The 24212-nt window shown below is 47.1% G+C and overlaps 1 protein-coding gene across 1 annotated transcript; it reads left to right on the forward strand.

The window, feature by feature from the left end:
* Positions 1-1054: 1054 nt before the first annotated feature.
* PTGER2 (prostaglandin E receptor 2) lies at positions 1055-18520 on the forward strand. Its single transcript, XM_067463110.1, has 2 exons — positions 1055-1957; positions 17657-18520. The coding sequence occupies exons 1-2, from the start codon at positions 1055-1057 to the stop codon at positions 17903-17905; spliced, it is 1152 nt and encodes a 383-aa protein (XP_067319211.1). The 3' UTR covers positions 17906-18520.
* Positions 18521-24212: the final 5692 nt, after the last annotated feature.

Below are 24212 nucleotides of genomic sequence, written 5' to 3' on the forward strand. Positions count from 1 at the left end.
AAGAAGCAAAAGTAAGGAGAAGAAGAGAGGGAGGAGAAGGGAGGGAAGTAGGAAGATTGGAGAGCAGAAGAAAAGGGGGAAGAGAAGGAAAAGGATGAAAGAAGGAAGGAGGCAGGAGAGGAGAGAGGGAAGGGGGAAGGAAGGAGGGGATAGAAAGAAGAAGGCAATGGGAAGGAGGAAAGAAAAGAAGGAAATAGCGAGGAAGGGAAAGAGAAAGTGAAAAGGCAGGAAGGGTGAAGGAAGAAGGAATGGAGGGACAGAGGGATGGAAGGTAGTAAGAGCAGAGAGAAGAAGGAAAGGGGGAAGAGAGAAGGAAGAGGAGGAAACTAATAAGGAGGCAGGGGAGGTAGGGAGGAGGGAAAAGGGGAGAGAAAGTAGGAAAACTGGAGAGAAGAAAGAAAGTGGGAAGAAGAGGAAAGACAGGAAGAAGCAGGGGAGGGAAGAGAAGGAGGAATAAAGGAGAGAGAGAAGGCATGAAAGAGTGAGGGAGGGAAAGAAAAAGAAAGGAGGAAGGAAGGAAGGAAGGAAGGAAGGAAGGAAGGAAAAGATAGAAGGAAAGTAGGAAAACTGGAGAGAAGAAAGAAGGGGGAAAGAAGAGGACAGGCAGAAGGAAGCAGGGGAGGAGGGAGGGAGGGAAGAAAGGAGGAATAGAAAGGGGGAAGAAAGAAAAGAAAGGAAGGAAGGAAGGTGAGGGTGGGAGTGAGGGAGGGTAGTAAAGAGGAATAAAGGAGAGGGAGAAGGAAGGAAAGAGTGAATGAGTGAGGGAGGGAGGGAGAAAGAAAGAAAGAAAGAAAGAAGGGGAGGAGGGAAAGAGGGAGAGAAAGTAGGAAAACTGGAGAGAAGAAAGAAGGGGGCAAGAAAAGGAAAGGCAGAGGGAAGCAGGGGAGGAGAGAGGGAGGGAGGGAGGGGAGAAAGGAGGAATAGGAAGGGGGAAAGAAGGAGGGCGGGACGGAGGCGCCGTCCTCTCTCCTCCTCCTCCTCCTCGTGCTGCTCCCCCCTTCTTTAGCCGGCCCTCTTCCTCCTCCTCCTCGTCTTCCTTCTTCCTTGGGGGGCGATGGAGGGTGCCGTCGGGTCCTCGTTCTCTGCGAGGGGCCACTGCGAGTCTTTGTGGGCGCTTCCTCCGGGCGAGAGCCCCGTGATCTCGGCGGTGATGTTCTCGGCGGGGCTGGTGGGCAACGTGTGGGCGCTGGCGCTGCTGGGCCGGGCCTGGCTCCTCCGACGGCGCCGACGCCGCTTCTCCTCCTCGGCCTCCTCGTCCTCGGTCCGCACGCCGCCCTTCCGCGCCCTACTCTCGGCGCTGGTGCTGACGGACCTGCTGGGCACCTGCCTGCTGAGCCCGGCCGTGCTGTGGGCCTACGCGACGGGGCGGACGCTGGTGGCGCTGGACGGCGGGCAAGGGCGGCTCTGCCTGGCCTTCGCCTTCGGCATGAGCTTCTTCGCGCTGGCCACGCTGGCCTGCCTGGGCGCCATGGCCCTGGAGCGCAGCCTGGCCCTGGGCGCGCCCTACCTCTACGCCCGGCTGCTGGGGGGGGCTCCGGCCTGGCTGCCCTGGGCCGCCCTGCTCGCCCTCTACGCTTTCTGCGCCGCCCTCTGCGCCGCCCCGCTCCTCCTCGGCTTCGGCCGCTTCGTCCAGTACTGCCCGGGCACCTGGTGCTTCCTCCAGATGCGCTTCCAAGGGGAGGACCCCGAGGGGCCAGGAGGCGGTGGGGCCCCCGCCTTCGCCCTCCTCTACGCCGCCCTCCTCCTCCTCCTCGTCCTCGCCGTCCTCCTGGGGAACCTCAGCCTCATGGTCAGCCTGGTCCGCATGCGGAGGCGCGGGAGGGGGCTCCGCCTGGCCGGGACACCCCCGGCCTCCTCCTCGCCGCCCCCCCATCTCTCCATGGCCCAGGAGGCCGACCACCTCATCCTCCTCTCCATCATGACCCTCACCTTCGCCGTCTGCTCACTCCCCTTCGCCGTGAGTATATATATATATTCATTTATTTACTTTATTTGTATACAATTTAGGGATAGGTAAAGGCAAAGGTAGTCCCCTGACATTAAGTCCAGTCGTGTCTGACTCTGGGGTGGGGTGCTCATAGAATCATAGAATCATAGAATCAAAGAGTTGGAAGAGACCTCATGGGCCATCCAGTCCAACCCCATTCTGCCAAGAAGCAGGAATATTGCATTCAAATCACCCCTGACAGATGGCCATCCAGCCTCTGCTTAAAAGCTTCCAAAGAAGGAGCCTCCACCACACTCCGGGGCAGAGAGTTCCAACGCTGAACGGCTCTCACAGTCAGGAAGTTCTTCCTCATGTTCAGATGGAATCTCCTCTCTTGTAGTTTGAAGCCATTGTTCCATTGCGTCCTAGTCTCCAGGGAAGCAGAAAACAAGCTTGCTCCCTCCTCCCTGTGGCTTCCTCTCACATATTTATACATGGCTATCATATCTCCTCTCAGCCTTCTCTTCTTCAGGCTAAACATGCCCAGTTCCCTAAGCCGCTCCTCATAGGGCTTGTTCTCCAGACCCTTGATCATTTTAGTCGCCCTCCTCTGGACACATTCCAGCTTGTCAATATCTCTCTTGAATTGTGCTGCCCAAAATTGGACACAATATTCCTGATGTGGTCTAACCGAAGCAGAATAGAGTATGGGGAGCATGACTTCCCTAGATCTAGACACTATGCTCCTCTTGATGCAGGCCAAAATCCCATTGGCTTTTTTTGCTGCCACATCACATTCCTGGCTCATGTTTAACTTGTTGTCCACGAGGACTCCAAGATCTTTTTCACACGTACTGCTCTCGAGCCAGGCATTGTCCCCCATTCTGTATCTTTGCATTTCGTTTTTTCTGCCAAAGTGGAGTATCTTGCATTTGTCACTGTTGAACTTCATTTTGTTAGTTTTGGCCCATCTCTCTAATCTGTCAGGATCGTTTTGACTCCTGCTCCTGTCCTCTGGACTATTGGCTATCCCTCCCAATTTGGTGTCGTCTGCAAACTTGATAATCTTGCCTTCTAGCCTTTCATCTAAGTCATTAATAAAGATGTTGAACAGGACATCTCCATTTCTAAGCCGAAGAGCCGCCGTTGTCCGTAGACACCTCCAAGGTCATGTGGCCGGCATGACTGCATGGAGCGCCGTTACCTTCCCGTACCTATTGATCTACTCACGTTTGCATGTTTTCGAACTGCTAGGTTGGCAGAAGCTAGGGCTGACAGCGGAAGCTCACGCCGCTCCCCGGAATCGAACCTGCGACCTTTCGATCAACAAGCTCAGCCGCTCAGTGCTTTAAACCACTGCGCCACCGGGGGCTCAAATCATTAAGCATTAAACATCAATATCAATACATCACTACATCAATATAACAAATCCATCAGGTCTCGTCCATGAAATCAGAATCCAAAATCGTTATCCGATATTCTGTGTTCCGATAGTCAGTCAATCAATCACACTGCTTAGTCGAATGCCTGTTCAAACAGCCAGGTCTTTACTTTCCTCCGGAATGCCAGCAAGGAGGGGGTCGATCTAATATCTGCAGGAAGGGCGTTCCACAGCCGAGGAGCCACCACTGAGAAGGCCCTGTCTCTCGTCCCCGCCAGGCGTGCTTGTGAAGCCGGCGGGATCGAGAGCAGGGCCTCCCCAGATGATCTTAATGTCCTAGCTGGTTCATAGGAGGAGATGCGTTCGGACAGGTAGGTCGGGCCAGAACCATTTAGGGCTTTATAGGCTAACGCCAGCACTTTGAATTGTGCCCAGTAGCAAATTGGCAGGCAGTGGAGCTGGCGCAACAGAGGAGTAGTATGCTCCCTGAGTGCCGCTCCTGTTAGCATCCTGGCTGCCAATCGTTGGACCATTTGAAGCTTCCGAGCAGTCTTCAGAGGCAACCCCACGTAGAGAGCGTTGCAGTAGTCTAAACGGGATGTAACCAGAGCGTGGACTACCGTGGCCAAGTCAGGCTTCCCAAGGAACGGGCGCAGTTGGCGCACTAGTTTTAGCTGTGCGAATGCTCCTCTGGTCACCGCTGAAATCTGGGGTTCCAGGCTCAGCGATGAGTCCAGGGTCACACCCAAGCTGCGAACCTGCATCTTCAGGGGGAGTGCGGCCCCGTCCAACACAGGCTGTGACCCTATACCCTGTTCGGCCTTGCGACTGACCAGGAGGACCTCTGTCTTGTCTGGATTCAATTTCAATTTGTTCGCCCTCATCCAGACCATCACAGCGTCCAAGCACCGGTTCAGGACCTGGACAACCTCCTTAGTAGTCCGTGGAAAGGAGTGACAGAGTTGGACATCATCTGTGTACAGATGACATCGTACCCCGAAACTCCGGGTTATCTATCTTAAACCCCTGTGCCGGCAGAACTGAAGACCGACAGGTCGCAGGTTCGAATCCGAAGAGAAGCGGATGAGTTCCCTCTATCAGCTCCAGCTCCTCATACGGGGACATGAGATAAGCTTCCCACAAGGATGATCAAAACATCCAATCATCCGGGCATCGTCCCCTGGGCAATGTCCTTGCAGACGGGCAATTCTCTCACACCAGAAGCGACTTGCAGTTTCTCGAGTCGCTCCTAACGGGTCTTCCTTTCCATGGTCAGATGGTTTAGCCCTGCTTTTCAAACTTGCAGATACATCACAGGAAAATCTATCTATTTAAAAATGTAATGTTCGCAATTCACTTCCTAGTAACATTATATATATCTCCAGCTCAGCTGCAACAATAACAGGGAAATCATACAATTGTAGAATCATAGAATCCTAGCGTTGGAAGAGACCTCATGGGCCATCCAGTCCAACCTCATTCTGCCAAGAAGCAGGAATATTGAATTCAAAGCACCCCTGACAGATGGCCATCCAGGAAGAACTTCCTGACTGTGAGAGCCATTCAGCAGTGGAACTCTCTGCCCCGGAGTGTGGTGGAGGCTCCTTCTTTGGAGGCTTTTAAACAGAGGCTGGATGGCCATCTGTCAGGGGTGATTTGAATGCAATATTCCTGCTTCTTGGCAGAATGGGGTTGGACTGGATGGCCCATGAGGTCTCTTCCAACTCTAGGATTCTATGATTCTAAAAGGTAAAGGTTTTTCCCCTGACATTAAGTCCAGTCGTGCCTGACTCTGGGGGTTGGTGCTCATCTCCATTTCTAAGCTGAAGAGCTGGCGTTGTCTGTAGACACTTCCAAGGTCATGTGGCCAGCATGACTGTATGGGGCGCCGTTACCTTCCCACAGGAGCGGTACCTATTTATCTACTCACACTTGCATGTTTTCGAACTGCTAGGTTGGCAGAAGCAGCGGCTGACATAGAATCATAGAATCAAAGAGTTGGAAGAGACCTCATGGGCCATCCAGTCCAACCCCATTCTGCCAAGAAGCAGGAATATTGCATTCAAATCACCCCTGACAGATGGCCATCCAGCCTCTGTTTCAAAGCTTCCAAAGAAGGAGCCTCCACCACACTCCGGGGCAGAGAGTTCCACTGCTGAACGGCTCTCACAGTCAGGAAGTTCTTCCTTATGTTCAGATGGAATCTCCTCTCTTGTAGTTTGAAGCCATTGTTCCATTGTATCCTAGTCTCCAAGGAAGCAGAAAACAAGCTTGCTCCCTCCTCCTCCCTGTGGCTTCCTCTCACATATTTATTATACATGGCTATCATATTTCCTCTCATCCTTCTCTTCTTCAGGCTAAACATGCCCAGTTCCCTAAGCCGCTCCTCATAGGGCTTGTTCTCCAGACCCTTGATCCTTTGAGTTGCCCTCCTCTGGACACATTCCAGCTTGTCAATATCTCTCTTGAATTGTGCCCAGAACTGGACACAATATTCCAGGTGTGGTCTAACCAGAGCAGAATAGAGCATGGGGAGCATTACTTCCCTACATCTAGACACTATGCTCCTATTAATGCAGGCCAAAATCCCATTGGCTTTTTTTGCCACCACATCAGTGTTGCATTAACTCAGTGTCGCCTCACTCCCGGATGAGCGTTTGCACTGTGCAGGATTGCAGCCTGACTGTTGATATGCCCGGCGTTTTATTGCCTCGCAATGAGACACTGCTGACATACTGCAACCACACAGAATATAAACAACCGCCGCTTGTAAAAACAAGCCGCGTGGCAGCATGCCCAAGTGAGACAAATTTGGATTATGTGCAGCATGTGTCATTAAAACACCCCCGTTATCTAAAAGCCAGGAGGGAGTGTTGAGTCAAGGGCATGACTAACGGGTCTTCCTTTCCATAGTCAGATGGTTTAGCCCTGCTTTTCAAACATGCAGATACATCACAGGAAAATATACGAGTATTACGTCAACATTGGGTGCATCTCCGGCCCCTTCTACACTGCCATATAAAATCCAGATTGTCTGTTTTGAACTGGATTATATGGCAGTGTAGACTCATATCACTCAGTTCAAAGTAGATAATGTGGACTATCTGTTTTGATAATCTGGATTATATAGCAGTGGAGCCGCCGGTGGCGCAGTGGGTTAAACCCCTGTGCCGGCAGGACTGAAGACCGACAGGTCGCAGGTTCGAATCCGGGGAGAGGCAGATGAGCTCCCTCTATCAGCTCCAGCTCCTCATGCAGGGACATGAGAGAAGCCTCCCACAAGGATGATAAAACATCAAAATCATCCGGGCGTCCCCTGGGCAACGTCCTTGCAGACGGCCAATTCTCTCACACCAGAAGCGACTTGCAGTTTCTCAGGTCGCTCCTGACACACACACAAAAAAAAAGCAGTGTAGAAAGGGTCTCCATTGTGCAATTTATACAGTTTGGCACTATGTTCACTCCAAGGCTCAATGCTATGGAGCCTTGGGAGTTGCAGTTTGTTCAAAACATCTGGGCAATATCCTTGCAGACAGCCAATTCTCTCACAACAGGAGCGACTTGCAGTTTCTCAGGTCGCTCCTGACACGACAAAAAAAAAGCAGTGTAGAAAGAGTCTCCATTGTGCAATTAATACAGTTTGGCACTACGTTCACTCCAAGGCTCAATGCTATGGAGCCGTGGGAGTTGCAGTTTGTTCAAAACATCTGGGCAATATCCTTGCAGACGGCCAATTCTCTCACACCAGAAGCGACTTGCAGTTTCTCAAGTCGCTCCTGCCACGAAAAACAAAAGCAAACCTAATGCAACTTAGGACTTCTTGAACTGCTATGGCTTGGTGCTATGGGATCCTGAGAGTTGTAGTTTGGTGATGCACCATCCCTATTTGAAAGCCTTGTAAAACTACAACTCCCAGTTGCCAGCCTTGGAGTGTGGTGGTTAAAGTCTTAACAATTTGATGGAAAATCTAGCCGTGGAAATGGAGTTATTCCCATCTGGCCCTTCCCTCTTCCCACGGTTGCGGACCATCTCCTTGTGATCTGCTAATGGATGGGACCGGGCTACTCTAAACATCTTCAATCATGGAGCTCATTTATGCTTTCCCATCAAGTTTTGTTGGGATCTGAGAAGGAACAGCCGGTTTCTAAAAAGCCTCGTGACAGATAGTTGGAAAAGACTGGCGGAGCATTAGTCTTTTTGGCAAGCGCGCACCATTTCCTTGTAGTATCCAAAGATGTGGCTGAAAGGGAAAGAGGGATTGCTGGACTTTCCAAACCAGATACGTAGGATATTGTTTCCCAGCATCATCCCATCCCTGTGAGCACAGCTGCTTTTGGTGCTAGCAATGGAGGATGGGAGTTGCCATCCATCACAACCAGAAGTTTGAGGGATGCGTATAGTACGTACACGTGCAGGGAATTGTAAGATGCATCAACATTGTAGGACAAATGCACTTTGATGCCAGTTGGACTGCTATGGCTCAGTGCTATATTTACTTACTTAGGCGATCTCTCGTAGCCTGAAGATGATTAGACCACACCTGGAATATTGTGTCCAATTCTGGGCACCACAATTGAAGAGAGATATTGAGAAGCTGGAATGTGTCCAGAGGAGGGCGACTAAAATGATCCAGGGTCTGGAGAACAAGCCCTATGAGGAGCGGCTTAAGGAACTGGGAATGTTTAGCCTCTTGATCCCTGGTGAAATGTGGTGAAGGCTCCTTTGGAGGCTTTTAAATAGAACTTGTAATTGGTTAAATGGACGAACCCAGAGGGTGATTCGCACCAATGCTTCCTCTTCATCCTGGAAAGAAGTGACGAGTGGAGTGCCATCAGCAGGGTTCCCTACTGGGACCGGTCCTGTTCAGGATCTTCATTAATGACTTGGATGAAGGGTTAGAAGGCATGATCATCACCTTTGCAGATGGGACCAAATTGGGAGGGAGGGCCAAGACTCCAGAGGACAGGAGCAGGATTCAAAACGATCTGAACAGATTAGAGATATGATAGGCCAAAACTAACAAAATGAAGTTCAACAGGGACAAATGCAAGATACTCCACTTTGGCAGAAAAAACCAAAATGCAAAGATACAGAATGGGGGACAATGATGCCTGGCTTGAGAGCAGTACGTGTGATAAAGATCTTGGAGTCCTCGTGGACAAGAAGTTAAACATGAGCCAACAATGTGATGTGGCAGCAAAAAAAAACACAATGGGATTTTGGCCTGCATCAATAGGAGCATAGTGTCTAGATCTAGGGAAGTCATGCTCCCCATGCTCTATGCTGCCTTGGTTAGACCACACCTGGAATATTGTGTCCAGTTCTGGGCACCACAATTCAAGAGAGATATTGACAAGCTGGAATGTGTCCAGAGGAGGGCGACTAAAATGATCAAGGGTCTGGAGAACAAGCCCTATGAGGAGCGGCTTAAAGAGTTCGGCATGTTTAGCCTGAAGAAGAGAAGGCTGAGAGGAGATATGATAGCCATGTATAAACATGTGAGAGAAAGTCATAGGGAGGAGGGAGCAAGCTTGTTCTCTGCTTCCCTGGTGACTAGAATGCAGAACAGTGGCTTCAAACTACAAGAAATGAGATTCCATCTGAACATGAGGAAGAACTTCCTGACTGTGAGAGCCGTTAAGCAGTGGAACTCTCTGCCCCGGAGTGTGGCAAAGGCTCCTTCTTTGGAGGCTTTTAAGCAGAGACTGGAGGGCCATGTCGGAAGTGCTTTGAATGCGATTTTCCGCCTTCTTGGTAGGGGGTTGGACTGGATGGCCCATGAGGTCTCTTCCAACTCTATGATTCTATGATGGTCCTCCAAATGTAACGTCTTGGTGGTGGGTCCATAGGTGGCGGTGGATCCCTATTTTTAATTCACATGCTTTCCCGCAGTGAGGACATTGGATTCCAATGGTTTGACGTGCCATTCTCTTGGCACATTTCTCCCTTTCACCCTCCATTCATGCCTCTTCGAATTCTGCAGCACTGCTGGTCACAGCTGACCTCCAGTTAGAGCGCTCAAGAGCCAGGGCTTCCCAGTTCTCGGTGTCTCTGCCACAGTTGTTAAGGGGGAAAAGGAAAGGGCCTGAGGCTGTTAGGAATGGTGGGAGTTGGAGTCCAAAACACGTAGAGGGCCCAAGTTTGCCCGTGCATGCTATAGAGTCATAGGAGTTGTATTTGGTGAGGCACCAGCTCTCTTCGGCAGAGAAAGGCCTTATAAAACTGCAACTCCCAGGGTCCCACAGCAAGCATTTCTCCCTCTGGAGACTGAGATGTTTTGTCCAAAGCAACAGAGAGAAAGTCGAGTGGATTCATCAACTTGGTCAGCTTCAGGGCTGGGACCGTCTGCCATAAATATCTCTAAATCCTTTCTCTGTATGTTTTGACTGAGCTCTGCCTCTCTCTGATGGCGGGGATTCTTTGGTGGAGAAATGAGCTGGATTTTGGAAGAGAGATTATGCAGGGCTGGGGAAGAATGCATTTCTGTGTGTGGGCCAAGTGGGCATTCAGTTGGGGGGATTTGGAATACAAATTGGTTTGCAGAGAAAGGAAGATATTGTCTGAGTTCCTACACGGAAGGAATGGAGCTGGATCTACACTGACATGTAAAATCCAGGTTTGCGCTGGATTATATGACCAGTGTTTCTAGACCTTGGGGTTGGGACCCCTGGGGGGGGGGGGGGCATGAGGTCTCCAAAGACCATAAGAAAATACAGTATTTTCTGTTGGTCATTGGGGTTCTGTGTGGGAAGTTTGGCCCAATTCTATCGTTGTTGTAGTTCAGAATGGTTTTTGATTGTAGGTGAACGATAAATCCCAGCAACTACAACTCTCAAATGTCATGGTCTATGGGTTGTTGTAGGTTTTTTCGGGCTATATGGGCATGTTCTAGAGGTATTTCTCCTGACGTTTCGCCTGCATCTATGGCAAGCATCCTCAGAGGTAGCGAGGTCTGTTGGAACTAGGAAAAAAGGTTTATATATCTGTGGAATGACCAGGGTGGGACAAAGGACTCTTGTCTGCTGGAGCCAGGTGTGAATGTTTCAACTGATCACCTTGGTTAGCATTTGATTGCCAGACAAAAGTCCTTTGTCCCACCCTGGTCATTCCACAGATATATAAACTCTTTTTCCTAATTCCAGCAGACCTCACTACCTCTGAGGATGCTTGCCATAGATGCAGGCGAAACGTCAGGAGAGAATGCCTCTAAAATATGGCCATCTAGCCCAGAAAAACCTACAACAACCCAGTGATTCTGACCATGAAAGACTTCGACAATACATTGTCATGGTCTGTTTCCCCCAGACTCCACCAGTGTTCCCATTTGGACATATTGAGTATTCGTGCCAAGTTTGGTCCAGATCCATCATTGTTTGAGTCCACAGTGTTCTCTGGTGAACTACAATTCCAAAACTTAAGGTTAATGCCCATCAAACCCTTCCAGTGTTTTCCATTGGTCATGGGAGCCAAGTTTGGTTCAAATCCATCACTGGTGGAGTTCAGAATGCTCTTTGATTGTAGGTGAACTATAAATCCCAGCAACTACAACTCCCAAATGTCATGGTCTATTTCCCCCAAACTCCACCAGTGTTCACATTTGGGCATATTGAGTATTTGTGCAAAGTTTGGTCGAGATCTATCATTGTTTGAGTTCACAGTACTCTCTGGATGTAGGTGAACTACAACTCCAAAACTCAAGTTCAATGCCCATTAAACCCTTCCAGTATTTACTGTTGGTCATGAGAGTTCTGTGTTCCAAGTTTGGTTCAATTCCATCGTTGGTGGAGTTTGGAATGCTCTTTGATTGTAGATGAACTATAAATCCCAACAACTAGAAAACCCAAATGACAAAATTATCCCCCCAAACCCACCAGTATTCGGATTTGAGGAGAAGGAGAGGAGACGTGATAAATCATAGAATCATAGAATCAAAGAGTTGGAAGAGACCTCATGGGCCATCCAGTCCAACCCCATTCTGCCAAGAAGCAGGAATATTGCATTCAAAGCACCCCTGACAGATGGCCATCCAGCCTCTGTTTAAAAGCTTCCAAAGAAAGAGCCTCCACCACACTCCGGGGCAGTGAGTTCCATTGCTGAACGGCTCTCACAGTCAGGAAGTTCTTCCTCATGTTCAGATGGAATCTCCTCTCTTGTAGTTTGAAGCCATTGTTTCGCGTCCTAATCTCCAGGGAAGCAGAAAACAAGCTTGCTCCCTCCTCCCCGTGGCTTCCTCTCCCATCTTTATCCCTGGCCCTCATCATGTCTCCTCTCAGCCTTCTCTTCTTCAGGCTAAACATGCCCAGCTCCTTAAGCCGCTCCTCATAGGGCTTGTTCTCCAGACCCTTGATCATTTTAGTCGCCCTCCTCTGGAAACATTCCAGCTTGTCAATATCTCTCTTGAATTGTGGTGCCCAGAATTGGACACAATATTCCAGATGTGGTCTAACCAAAGCAGAATAGAGCATGGGGAGCATAACTTCCCTGGATCTAGACACTATGCTCCTATTGATGCAGGCCAAAATCCCGTTGGCTTTTTTTGCCGCCACATCACATTGTTGTCTCATGTTTAACTTGTTGTATCTTTCCATTTCGTTTTTCCTGCCTAAGTGGAGTATCTTGCATTTGTCCCTGTTGAACTTCTTTTTGTTAGTTTTGGCCATTCATCTCTCTAATCTGTCAAGATCGTTTTGAATCCTTCTCCTATCCTCTGGAGTATTGGCTCTCCCTCCCAATTTGGTTTCGTCTGCAAACTTGATGATCATGCCTTCTAACCTAAGCCATTAATGAAGATCCTGAGCAGGAGCGGGCCCAGGAGGGAACCCTGCTGATGGCCCTCTGCTCATCACTTCTTTCCAGGATGAAGAGGAAGCCTTGGTGGGGAACACCCTCTGGGTTCGTCCATTTAACCAATCACAAGCTCTATTTAAAAGCCTCCAAAGGAGCCTTCACCACATTTCACCAGGGATCAAGAGGTGAGAGGAAGCCACAGGGAAGAGGGAGCAAGCTTGTTTTCTTCTGTCCTGGAGACTAGGACGCAAGGGAACAATGGCTTCAAACTACAAGAGAGGAGATTCCATCTGAACATGAGGAAGAACTTCCTGACTGTGAGAGCCGTTCAGCAGTGGAACTCTTTGCCCCGGAGTGTGGTGGAGGCTCCTTCTTTGGAGGCTTTTAAACAGAGGCCGGATGGTCATCTGTCAGGGGTGATTTGAATGCAATATTCCTGGTTGTTGGCAGGAGGTTGGACTGGATGGCCCAGGAGGTCTCTTCCAACTCTTTGATTCTATGATTCTAGACACTAGGCTCCTATTTCTGCAGGCCAAAATCCCATTGGCTTTTTTAGTTGCAGCAGCTGCGGGTTATGTATGGAATGTGTCCAGAGGAGGGTGACTAAAATGATCCAGGGTCTGGAGAACAAGCCCTATGAGGAGCGGCTGAAAGAGCTGGACATGTTTAGCCTGAAGAAGAGAAGGCTGAGAGGAGACATGATGAGGGCCAGGTATACATCTGTGAGGGAAAGTCATAGGGAGGAATCATAGAATCAAAGAGTTGGAAGAGACCTCATGGGCCATCCAGTCCAACCCCATTCTGCCAAGAAGCAGGAATATTGCATTCAAAGCACCCCTGACAGATGGCCATCCAGCCTCTGCTTAAAAGCTTCCAAAGAGGGAGCCTCCACCACACTCTGTGATTCTATGAAAGACCTTGTAAAAATAGAGCTCCCAAGATTCTATATTACTGAGTTATGGCAGTTAAAGCGGTGCCAAACTGCATTCATTCTGCAGTGCAGATGCACCTTCTGACTCCATTTGGAAAAGAGAGACAAAGTATTACAAAGAGGCTGGCAGAAGGCAGGAAAGAAAGCCAACTTTGGCAGACTGGCAGGCCAAACCACAGACACAAATGGACTCCAGAAGGTGAGCCAGGCCCGCAGCAATTTCCTGTGTTCCGCTTAAATTGGATAAAGGATCTCTCTCTCTTTTTGGCTCCCAGCAAATGATGTCAGAAACATTTCCTGCTTTAAGGGCCGTGTACGTAATCCTTCGCAGGCTTTTCATCCTGGGTCTGCTGGAGGTTCCTGAGCCTGTTTTTGGTTGATGGTTATCACCGAGTTCATGTTTATTCAAGCGGCTAAATATTTTGCTACCATAAAGCGTCCCTTTTGCTCTCCTGGGCAAGTTCGGACAATTTGCACGAGGCACATCCTGCTGCAAAAGGATGCTTCATGGGAGTCCAGTGGAATCTCTTTCCCTGGAGGTTTTTAAAAAGAGGCTAGATGGCTATCTATCAGGAGTGCTTTGATTGTGTTTTCCTGCATTGCAGAAATGGGTTGGACTGAGTAGCCCTTGGAGTCTCTTCCAACTCTATTGTTCAATCTGAAATGCATAAAATTAGCATCTCTGCATTGTCCCATGGCTATGGAGCATTTCCAGGGAGTGTTGCACACTTCTCACACTCATTTGGAACTAATGATGTAATCATTGGTACTTGTGATGCACCTGGGACATTATGGATGTGCATTGAAGCGCTTCTGGTGAATTTTAGGCACTTCAGTTGCATTCCAGCTCTTCCAAGTCAGTGGTTGGATGCACACTGATGGTTGTTTGAACCATTGGTGCTCTTGGGCATCAAAAATGCCATTTATTTCCATTGAGATTACATAAGTCACTCAACTGACCACCATTGCACAGTAGACAACCATATATACAAAGGCCGGAGGTTTAGCACAGCTGGTAAATCATTAGCAACTATAAGATCTATCAACCGAAAGGTTGCAAGTTCGAAGCCCCGGGTCAGCGTGAGCAGCTGACCATCAGCCCTGCTCACTGTTTACCTAAGCAGTTCGAAAACAGCTTTAGCTGTAATTAAAGAAATTAGGTGCCGCTAAAAGCAGGAGAGGTGTTTTACAATGCCATAAAGAAAAGATCAGAAAATGCTGGAATGAGGCTCTTCATCATAGAGGATGGAGTGACAGCATCCCCTGTGGACTCTAACCCAACCATCCATGAGCACCCAGTAGCATTGCAACAACACACCTCCTCCTGTTCTGTCTGTCTGTGTACGGTCTATACAAATGACATTGAATGTTTGCCATGTATATGTACTCTGATCTGCCCTGCGTCCCAATCAGGGTGAGAAGGGTGGAATATAAATAAAGTGTTGTTGTTGTTTTTGTTGTTGTTGTTATACATTGTAGCATCACAGCAGATGAATATGGATGTTGAGAAACCATTCAGTTTTCTAACTGCACACTGATATCCCTGGACAAAGATAGAATCATAAACTCATAGAGTTGGAAGAGACCCCAAGCCCCTCCTGCCAGGCAGGAAGACACAAAGCAAGCCCTCCTTACAGATAGTCATCCAGCATCTGCTTAAAAACTTCCAGAGAAGGAGATGCATCTTGCATGGTCAATCAACTTTGAACATTAGAAATTTTCCCTAATGTTTAAATGGAATCTGTTTCCCTGTAGGTTGAATCCACTGCTCTGTATTGTAGTCTCTGGAAGAGGACAAAGCTAGTTTGGCCCCTCCTCAATGTGAACCCTCTTAAATATCATCATCATCATCATCGTTGTCATAGCCAAGTATGATTGCCTTCCAAGTTTAGGATCTTGGCAGGGATCCCATCAGGTCCACTGACTTTGTTGTTTTTTAGTTGGCTGATGGCTTTGCTGACTTTCTCCAAACTAGGCAGTGCTGCAAGCTCATCCCTGTTTGGTTGTTGTGGGATTTTTATTTATTTATTTATTTATTTATTTCGGGCACTTCTACCCCGCCCTTCTCAACCCCCAAGGGGGGACTCAGGGCAGCTTACAGCGGCACAATTCGATGCCAACAATTCAACAAATAAATTACATAACAGCAATAACCACAGTAGTTAAAACAATCAATTAAAACAATAACAATTAAACAATTAAAAGCCAATCTAGTGGCCAACGTTCACCGAGTTCTGATATCCGTAAGTCCATTCAGCATTACCATGGTCCTTTCCAATTTCTGGTCATCATTATCTTGTCAGTCTGCCAGATTAGAATCATAGAATCATAGAATCAAAGAGTTGGAAGAGACCTCCTGGGCCATCCAGTCCAACCCCATTCTGCCAAGAAGCAGGAATATTGCATTCAAATCACCCCTGACAAATGGCCATCCAGCCTCTGCTTAAAAGCTTCCAAAGAAGGAGCCTCCACCACACTCCGGGGCAGAGAGTTCCACTGCTGAACGGCTCTCACAGTCAGGAAGTTCTTCCTAATGTTCAGATGGAATCTCCTCTCTTGTAGTTTGAAGCCATTGTTCCGCGTCCTAGTCTCCAAGGAAGCAGAAAACAAGCTTGCTCCCTCCTCCCTGTGGCTTCCTCTCACATATTTATACATGGCTATCATATCTCCTCTCAGCCTTCTCTTCTTCAGGCTAAACATGCCCAGCTCCTTAAGCCGCTCCTCATAGGGCTTGTTCTCCAGACCCTTGATCATTTTAGTCGCCCTCCTCTGGACACATTCCAGCTTGTCAATCTCTCTCTTGAATTGTGGTGCCCAGAATTGGACACAATATTCCAGATGTGGTCTAACCAAAGCAGTATTACCCAAAAGCCTGGTCCCATATCCATGTTTTCAGCTTCCTTCTGAAGGAGAGGAGGGATGTTGATGACCTAATTTCCCCGGGGAGTGAATTCCACAGGCGAGGGGCCACCACCGAGAAGGCCCTGTCCCTCGTCCCCACCAGCCTCACTTGTGATAGAGGCGGGGCCGAGAGCAGGGCCTCCCCCGAAGATCTTAAACTCCGAGGTGGGACATAGAAGCAGATATGTTCCGACAGGTACGCTGGGCTGGAGCCGTATAGGGTTTTATAGGTCATTTGTGAAAGAACCTCTTCAGCCACGCTGGGACTGTGATTAAGAAGGTTATGGTAGTGCTGTTTCCAACGTAGTGCAATTTATTTTTTATCCTTCAGAAGTTTTGTTCCATTTGATGAATGTAGAAGTGTGCCATGATCTGTTGCGCCTTAGACGACCTTTTGTGGCTGTAAACAATATGGAAATATGACTATCATGTCCCCTCTCAACCTTGTTTTCTCCAAAGTAAACATCCTCAGCTCCCTAAGCCATTCCTCCGAAGGATTCATGGTTTCCAGAACCTTGACCATTTTGGTCACCCTTCTGTGGACACATTCTAGCTTATCTAAATCCTCTTGAATTGTGGTGCCTAGATTATTCCAGCTGGGAGTCTAGCCCAAAGCAGATATAGAGTGGGAATATGACTTCTCTTGATCTTGACACTATACTCTTATTGATACAGCCTAGAATTGCATTGACTTTTTATACTGCTGCATCACACTGTTGACTCATATTCAACTTGTGTTCCACTAAGTCAGTGGTTTTCAACCTGGGGTCCCCAGATGTTTTTGGCCTTCAACTCCCAGAAATCCTAACAGCTGGTACACTGACTGGGATTTCTGGGAGTTGTAGGCCAAAAACATCTGGGGACCCCAGGTTGAGAACCACTGCACTAAGTCCTCTTCCAGCTATGTACAATCCACATTGAACTGGAATATATGACAGTGTGGACTCAGATAATCAAGTTCAAAGCATTATCTGCCTTGATACTTTGAGTTACATGGGTGTGTGGAAGGGCCCTACGACTCCTTGATCCCTTTCACATGGGTTGTTCTCAAGCCATGTGTCACCAATCCTATACATGTGCATTTCATTTTTATTACCAAAGTGATTTCACCATACATTTCCTCCTGGTGAAATCAGTGTTGTTGGTTTGCGCCTAGCTCTCCAATCTGTTGAGATCATTTTGGATCCTGTCCTCTGGGGTTCTAGCTTTTCCTCCCTATGAAGTCCCACTTGCATATCTGATAAGTGTGTCTTCTATTCCATCATCCAAGTGTCATCAAGTCATTAATAAAGATAATGATTAGTCTTGAAAGGCCCAGGACAGAACCCTCAGAACCCGTTTGGAAACATCCTTTGGGTTTGTATTGTTGAAGTCTTTCATGGCTGGAATGAATGGGTTGTTGTAGGTTTTTCAGGCTATATGGCCATGTTCTAGAAGCATTCTCTCCTGACGTTTCACCTGTATCTATGGCAAGCACCCTCACAGGTTGTGAGACCTCACAACTTCTGAGGATGCTTGCCATAGATGCAGGGGAAACCTACAACAACCCATCCTTTGGGTTCCCAATCCACCAAACAGTAACATTGAGTAGCCCCTTGTGTAACCCATGTTTTACTAGCTTCTTCATGAGAGTATCATGGGGAGCTGCCCATTTGATAAACATGCCTTCTATTACATGTCCTGAATACCTATGCAATTGCCACATTTGTTTCTGTTTCCCTTTTTCCAGATCCGTGCCTTCATGAACAACTTCCTTCCGGAAAGCAGTTACGAAGAGGACCTCCGGGCGATGAGGTTTCTGTCCGTCAATTCCATCATTGACCCCTGGGTCTTTGCCATCCTGCGCCCTCCCGTCCTTCGAATGATACGCTCCATGTTTTGCTGTCGGACGCCATTCAAAGCGCGGACTAAGAGCAAGCAGGCATCTTGCGTCGCCAAACAGACTCCTGCAATGGAGGTTGACATTTGCCACCCGTAGCTCTCCGTCATGTTGGAGAACGCATTTGGAAGTTTGTGCGTTCCTCAGGGACATTGGTTGTTGTGTTTCCATGCTCACTGCATATGTGTGCCACAGACTGTCCAGGTGTCCACCGTTCTGCCTCTGGGAGGATTGTCCAAAGTGACACTCCACGTTTGCATTCTTTGCAGACATATTTCAGGGAAGCCAATTTGAAGGAAGGAAATTTGATCATCTAACACAGTATTATCTTACAGCAACAGCTCTCCGTCTTTCCAGGTGGGAGTTTATCTCCAAGTGAAGATATCCAAGACTGGATTTAGGACTTAGGAGGTGTTTTGTGCTGTGATGGTTTGCAGAAAAAGAAAGAGAATGAGTGAGTGAGTGAGTGAATGAAATGAATGAATGAGTGAGCAATATATTCAATTTGCAGGAAGAGATATTCCACCTAAACATTAGGAAGAAATCCTTATGAATTGCCGTGAGTTTTCCGATCTTTCTGGCCAAGTTCCAGAAGCATTCTCTCCTGACATTCCACCCACATCTATGGCAGGTATCCTCAGAAGTTGAGGGGTCTGTTCAGAGGCGACCCTAGTTAATTTTCAACAGTAAGCAAACAGTATTTTGGCGCCCCCCCCCCCCAACCAATCACTGATACATATTTTCTGTTTGTCGTGGGAGTTCTGTGTGCCATATTTGGTTCAATTCTATCATTGGTGGAGTTTAGAATGCTCTTTGATTGTAGGTGAACTATACATCCTAGTAACTGCTACTCGCATATGTCAAGGTCTATCTTCCCCCAAGAGCGGCTCAAGAGCGCCCCTGGGCAAAATCAACTATACTGCAAATGCTTACTTTGCGTAATAGTTGAGCCGCCTCTGGGTCTGTTGGAAACTAGGCAAGTGGGGTTTATATATCCATGAATAATGCCCAAAGTGAGAGAAAGAACTCTTGTCTGCTTGAGGAAAATGTGAATGTTACAATTGGCCAGCTTGATTAGCATTGAATTGCCTCTCAGCTTCAAAGCCCGGCTGCTTCCTGCCTGGGGGAATCCGCTGGGAGGTGTTAGCTGGCCTTGATTGTTTCCTGTCTGGAATTCCCTTTTTTTTTTAGTGTTGCTCTTTATTTACTGTCCTGATTTTAGAGTAATCCTGATGGTTAGAGTTGCTTGATGGTAGAATTTGCTGCCGACTGGAAATGTGATAGAATCTCCTTCTCAGGAGGTTTTTCAGCAAAGGCTGGATGGCCATCTGTGGGATATGCTTTGATTGTGTCTTCCTGTATGACAGAAGTAGCCATTGGGATCTCTTCCAACTCTTGGATTCTATGGATGGATGGATGGATGGATGGATGGATGATGAATGAGCAAACCACTCACTTTGGTGACCCTTGAGGTTCCCACTAGTTCCTCCCCCAAACTGCCTACAAATCCCACCATGTTTTACAGAAAGCACCTTAAATACATGGAAATATTCCTAACACCCCTCTCCACACATCTCCCCATTTTTTCCAACAACCCTTTCAAAATGGTGACAGAAAATGGCATGACATCACTTCCAATTGCCATTTTGAGAAGGTCTCAAAATGGCTATTTTGTTATTCTGGAGAGGCTCACAACCTATGGAGAAATAAAGGGATTGGGCCCTGGGCCTTTGCACAATTGCCTAATTCTAGTGGCACTGAGGGTGCGTCCACACTGTAAAAAATAATGCAGTTTGACATCACTTTAACTCAACGCAATGGAATGTTATGTGAATATTATAGTTTTGCAAGTGGAGCCCCCGGTGGTGCAATGCATTAGACTCTTGTGCCAGTAGGACTGATGACCGACAGGTTAGTGGTTCGAATCCGAGGAGAGCAGGTTGAGCTCCCTCTGTCAGCTCCAGCTCCCCATGCGGGCACATAAGAGACACCTCCCACAAGGATGGTACAATATCAAAACATCTGGGCTTCCCCTAGGCAATGGCTAAAGATTTTGCAAAACTATTTTTTTTCGTGTCAGGAGTGACTTGAGAAACTAGGCAATGTCCTTGCAGACTGCCAATTCTCTCACACAAGAAGTGACTTGCAGTTTCTCAAGTCACTCCTGACACGAAAAAAAAATAGTTTTGCAAAATCTGTAGCCATCTCTACCAAAGAGTGCTGATGCCTCCACAGACTAATTCCCAGGATTGCATTGCATTGAGCCAAGGCAGTTAAATGGGTGTCAAACTGCTTTAATTCTACAGCGTAGACTCACCCAGATTTGTTGCAGTTTGAAACTGAACGTTTAATTATAGCATTTGACAGACAAACCCCATTGATCAAAAAGAGGCATTATGGACAAAGAGGGTGAAGTTTGTCCATGGAGGTGAACGCAAGAGGAAACAGAAAGTATCTCTTCCACGAATGTCCTTACGTTTACTCATTTTTCCAAACTACTGTTTGTATAGGAAGCTGTGTGTTGTTTGTTGCACATTACGGTCGTCTCTATGTGTGTGTGTCATTCATTCGTTTGTCAGTCTATCTTCTCTATTTAAGAAATATAGGCAACCAATTGCCTGAATTGCCTCTGGATTTTCTGTTATTGTTGTTCGTATTGTGTTCTTTTGCTCTGGCGTGTTTTTGCTTCTTTCCCAAAGTATTTCAAAACAGTGCCTCTGTTTGTTCAGGACTAAATTCCACTGAATTCAGTGGGTTTTGCTTCCACATAAAGCTTGCATCCCATTGATGACACAACGTGGAAATTCATCAACAAGGCGCCATGCAATGGATGTAGGATTTTGTATCTTTGGCATTACAGGCACGGCTAGGCAATGGGAGGAGGAGGAAAGGGGAAGAGGAAAGGATGGAAGGACAAGAGGAAGGAACTAGACCAGGCCTGGACAAACTTGGGCCTTCTTTCCAGATGTTTTGGACTCCAACACCCACAATTCCTAAGAGCCCCAGGCCTCTCCCTTTTCCCCCTCAACCGCTTAAGCATCTGCTTAAAAACTTCCAGAGAAGGAGATGCATCTTGCATGGTCAATCAGCTCTGAACATTAGGAATTTTTCCTAGTGTTTAAATGGGATCTATTTCCCTGTAGGTTGAATCCACTGCTCTCTATTGTAGTCTCTGGAGGAGCACAAAGCATGTTTGCTCCTTCCTCGATGTGTTATCATCTTAAATATGTCATCATCATCATCATCATCAAAGGCTATCACGCATGGCCAAGTATAATTACCTTCCAAGTATATCCCATTAGCGGACCTAATGGGATCCCTGCAGGGATCCCATCAGGTCTGCTGGCTTTGTTGTTTTTTAGTTGGCTGACAGCTTTGCTGACTTCCTCCAAACTAGGCAGTGCTGCAAGCTCATCCCTGATTTGTTGTTGTGGGATTTGCAAGAGAATCTCTTCAGTCACGTTTCCCTGTAGGTTGAATCTACTGCTCTCTATTGTAGTCTCTGGAAGAGCACAAAGCAAGTTTGCTCCCTCCTCAATATGTATCTTCTTAAATATGTCATCATCATTATCAGGTATCACTCATGGTCAAGTGTGATTATCTTCCAAGTGTAGGGTCTTGGCAGGGATCTCATCAGGTCCGCTGGCTTTGTTGTTTTTTTAGTTGGCTGACGGCTTTGCTGACTTCCTCCAAACTAGGCAGTTAGCAAGCTCATCCCTGTTTTGTTGTTGCGGGATTTGCAAGAGAATCTCTTCAGCCATGTTTCTCTGTAGGTTGAATCCACTGCTCTCTATTGTAGTCTCTGGAGGAGCACAAAGCATGTTTGCTCCTTCCTCAATGTGATATCCTCTTAAATATGTCATCATCATCATCAAAGGCTTTCATTCATGGCCAAGTATGATTGCCTTCCAAGTATAGGGTCTCAGCAGGGATCCCATCAGGTCCGCTGGCTTTGTTGTTTTTTAGTTGGCTTATGGCTTTCTGACTTCCTTCAAACTAGGCAGTGCTGCAAGCTCATCCCTGTTTTGTTGTTGCGGGATTTGCAAGAGAATCTCTTCAGTCACATTTCCCTGTAGGTTAAATCCACTGCTCTCTTTTGTAGTCTCTGGAGGAGCACAAAGCAAGTTTGCTCCCTCCTCAATATGTATTTTCTTAAATATGTTGTCATCATTATCATCGGGTATCACTCATGCCCAAGTATGATTGCCTTCCAAGTGTAGGGTCTCGGCAGGGATCCTATCAGGTCCGCTAGCTTTGTTGATTTTTAGTTGGCTGATGGCTTTGCTGACATCCTCCAAACGAGGCAGTGCTGCAAGCTCATCCCTGTTTTGTTGTTGCGGGATTTACAAGAGAATCTCTTCAGTCACGTTTCCCTGTAGGTTGAATCCACTGCTCTATATTGTAGTCTCTGGAGGAGAACAAAGCAAGTTTGCTCCCTCCTCAAGGTGATATCCTCTTAAATATGTCATCACCATCATCATCATCATCGGCTATCACTCATGGCCAAAGATTATTGCCTTCCAAGTATAGGGTCTTGGCAGGGATCCCATCAGGCCTGCTGGCTTTGTTTTTTGTTGTTGTTTTTTTTAGTTAGCTGATGACTTTGCTGACTTCCTCCAAACTAGGCAGTGCTGCAAGCTCATCCCTGGTTTTGTTGTTATTGTTGTTGTTGTTGTTGTTTTTGTTGTTGTGGGATTTGCGAGATAACTTCTACAGCCACATTAGAGCTGTGGTTGAGGGCTGAGGGAGAAAGGAAAGGGCCTGAGGCTGTTAGGAATTGTGGAAATTGAAGTCCAAAACAACTGGAGGAAAGGCCCAAGTTTGCCCATGCCTGGACTAGATGATCTCTGGTGCCTTACTCTCTAATTCCATTGCTCTTCTATTTTTGTGTGCGTTTCAAAGTAGCTGATATGTGACTTTATTTTTGTACTTCCTGATTTAGGATTCTCAGTGTATATATATACAAAAGTGGACTTATTGTTATTATAATAAAGAAGTGACTTTACAGATCCACACAAAGAAATGATTTATTTACAAAATCGCGAAATCTGTTTCCAGCTGTTGCTGGCGTTGCATACACAAATGCCTTAACATTTCAGACAGTGGCTCAATATGAGCCATGAAAAGAATGTAAACGGCGCAATGCATTCCAAGAGGATATCAGTCCCTCTCCCGAACCCTCTTATTGTATTGTTTGTTTTCATCTGCTTTTATTAAAAGAGAGAAAAGTACACAACAAAGGCATATAGTTGGGCTGATGGAAAGATACAGTCTTTGCTTACTTTTGATCTTACAGGAATGGCTATTCTAGTTAACTGAGGCTGGATCTACACTGCCATAGGGTGTAGAAGAAACCAGCTCCTTAAGCCACTCCTCATAGGGCTTGTTCTCCAGACTAAAAGGATCAAGGGTCTGCAGAACAAGCCCTATGAGGAGTGGCTTAAGGAGCTGGGCATGTTTAGCCAGAAGAAGAGAAGGCTGAGAGGAGACATGATAGCCATGTATAAATATGTGAGAGGAAGCCACAGGGAGGAGGGAGCAAGCTTGTTTTCTTCTGTCCTAGAGACTAGGATGCGGAACAATGGCTTCAAACTACAAGAGAGGAGAGTCCGTCTGAACATGAGGAAGAACTTCCTGACTGTGAGAGCCGTTCAGCAGTGGAACTCTCTGCCCCGGAATGTGGTGGAGGCTCCTTCTTTGGAAGCTTTTAAACAGAGGCTGGATGGCCATCTGTAGGGGTGCTTTGAATGCAACATTCCTGCTTCTTGGCATGGGGTTGGACTGGATGGCCCAGGAGGTCTCTTCCAACTCCTTGATTCTATTATTCTATGCCATATAATCCAGATTATCCAAGCAAATAATCCAGAGTATTGCTTTGAACTTGATTATCTGAGGCCCCTTCTATACTGTCATACAAAATCCAGATTATCAGATTTGAACTGGATTATCTGGCAGTCTAGACGCATAGTATTGTTGCACCTCAGCAGGAGTTCACTTTGCTCACAGCACTCACCAAGAAACCAAATGTGGTAATAAACAATTTATGGATAAAAACACAAATAAAAAGGGCCAAACACACCTTAAGAAAATAGAAGGGTCAATATCCAAGAGTTACTAAAGGAAGCAAGTCCCAAAGGCAAAAGGTAAATCCAGAAAACAATGGTTAAAACATGAACAAGAATCCAGGAAACAAGAATCCAGGAAGCAAAACATGGGCATTAATCCAAAGGTAAATCCATAAAACAAGGAGCAAAACTTGAGCATGAATCTTGGGTCTTGAACTAAGGCATGAACTAGGAATGAGACTGGAGTTCCTCACTCCAGTAGTGAAGTCACTAGATCTAAAATCCTAACAGTTCTCTCACTAATTTAAGGACTGCACAACAAGAACATATGACCTTGAGGA

The sequence above is a fragment of the Anolis sagrei genome, chromosome 1 (assembly GCF_037176765.1).
Source record: "Anolis sagrei isolate rAnoSag1 chromosome 1, rAnoSag1.mat, whole genome shotgun sequence".
Taxonomy (NCBI): domain Eukaryota; kingdom Metazoa; phylum Chordata; class Lepidosauria; order Squamata; family Dactyloidae; genus Anolis; species Anolis sagrei.

What these genes read in the sequence shown, in the direction of transcription:
- PTGER2 (XM_067463110.1), top strand. Translation starts at nt 1,055, where the DNA reads ATGGAGGGTGCCGTCGGGTCCTCGTTCTCTGCGAGGGGCCACTGCGAG. An exon ending in TCTGCTCACTCCCCTTCGCC is followed by an intron (nt 1,958 to 17,656) that starts GTGAGTATATAT and finishes CCCTTTTTCCAG; the next exon opens with ATCCGTGCCTTCATGAACAA.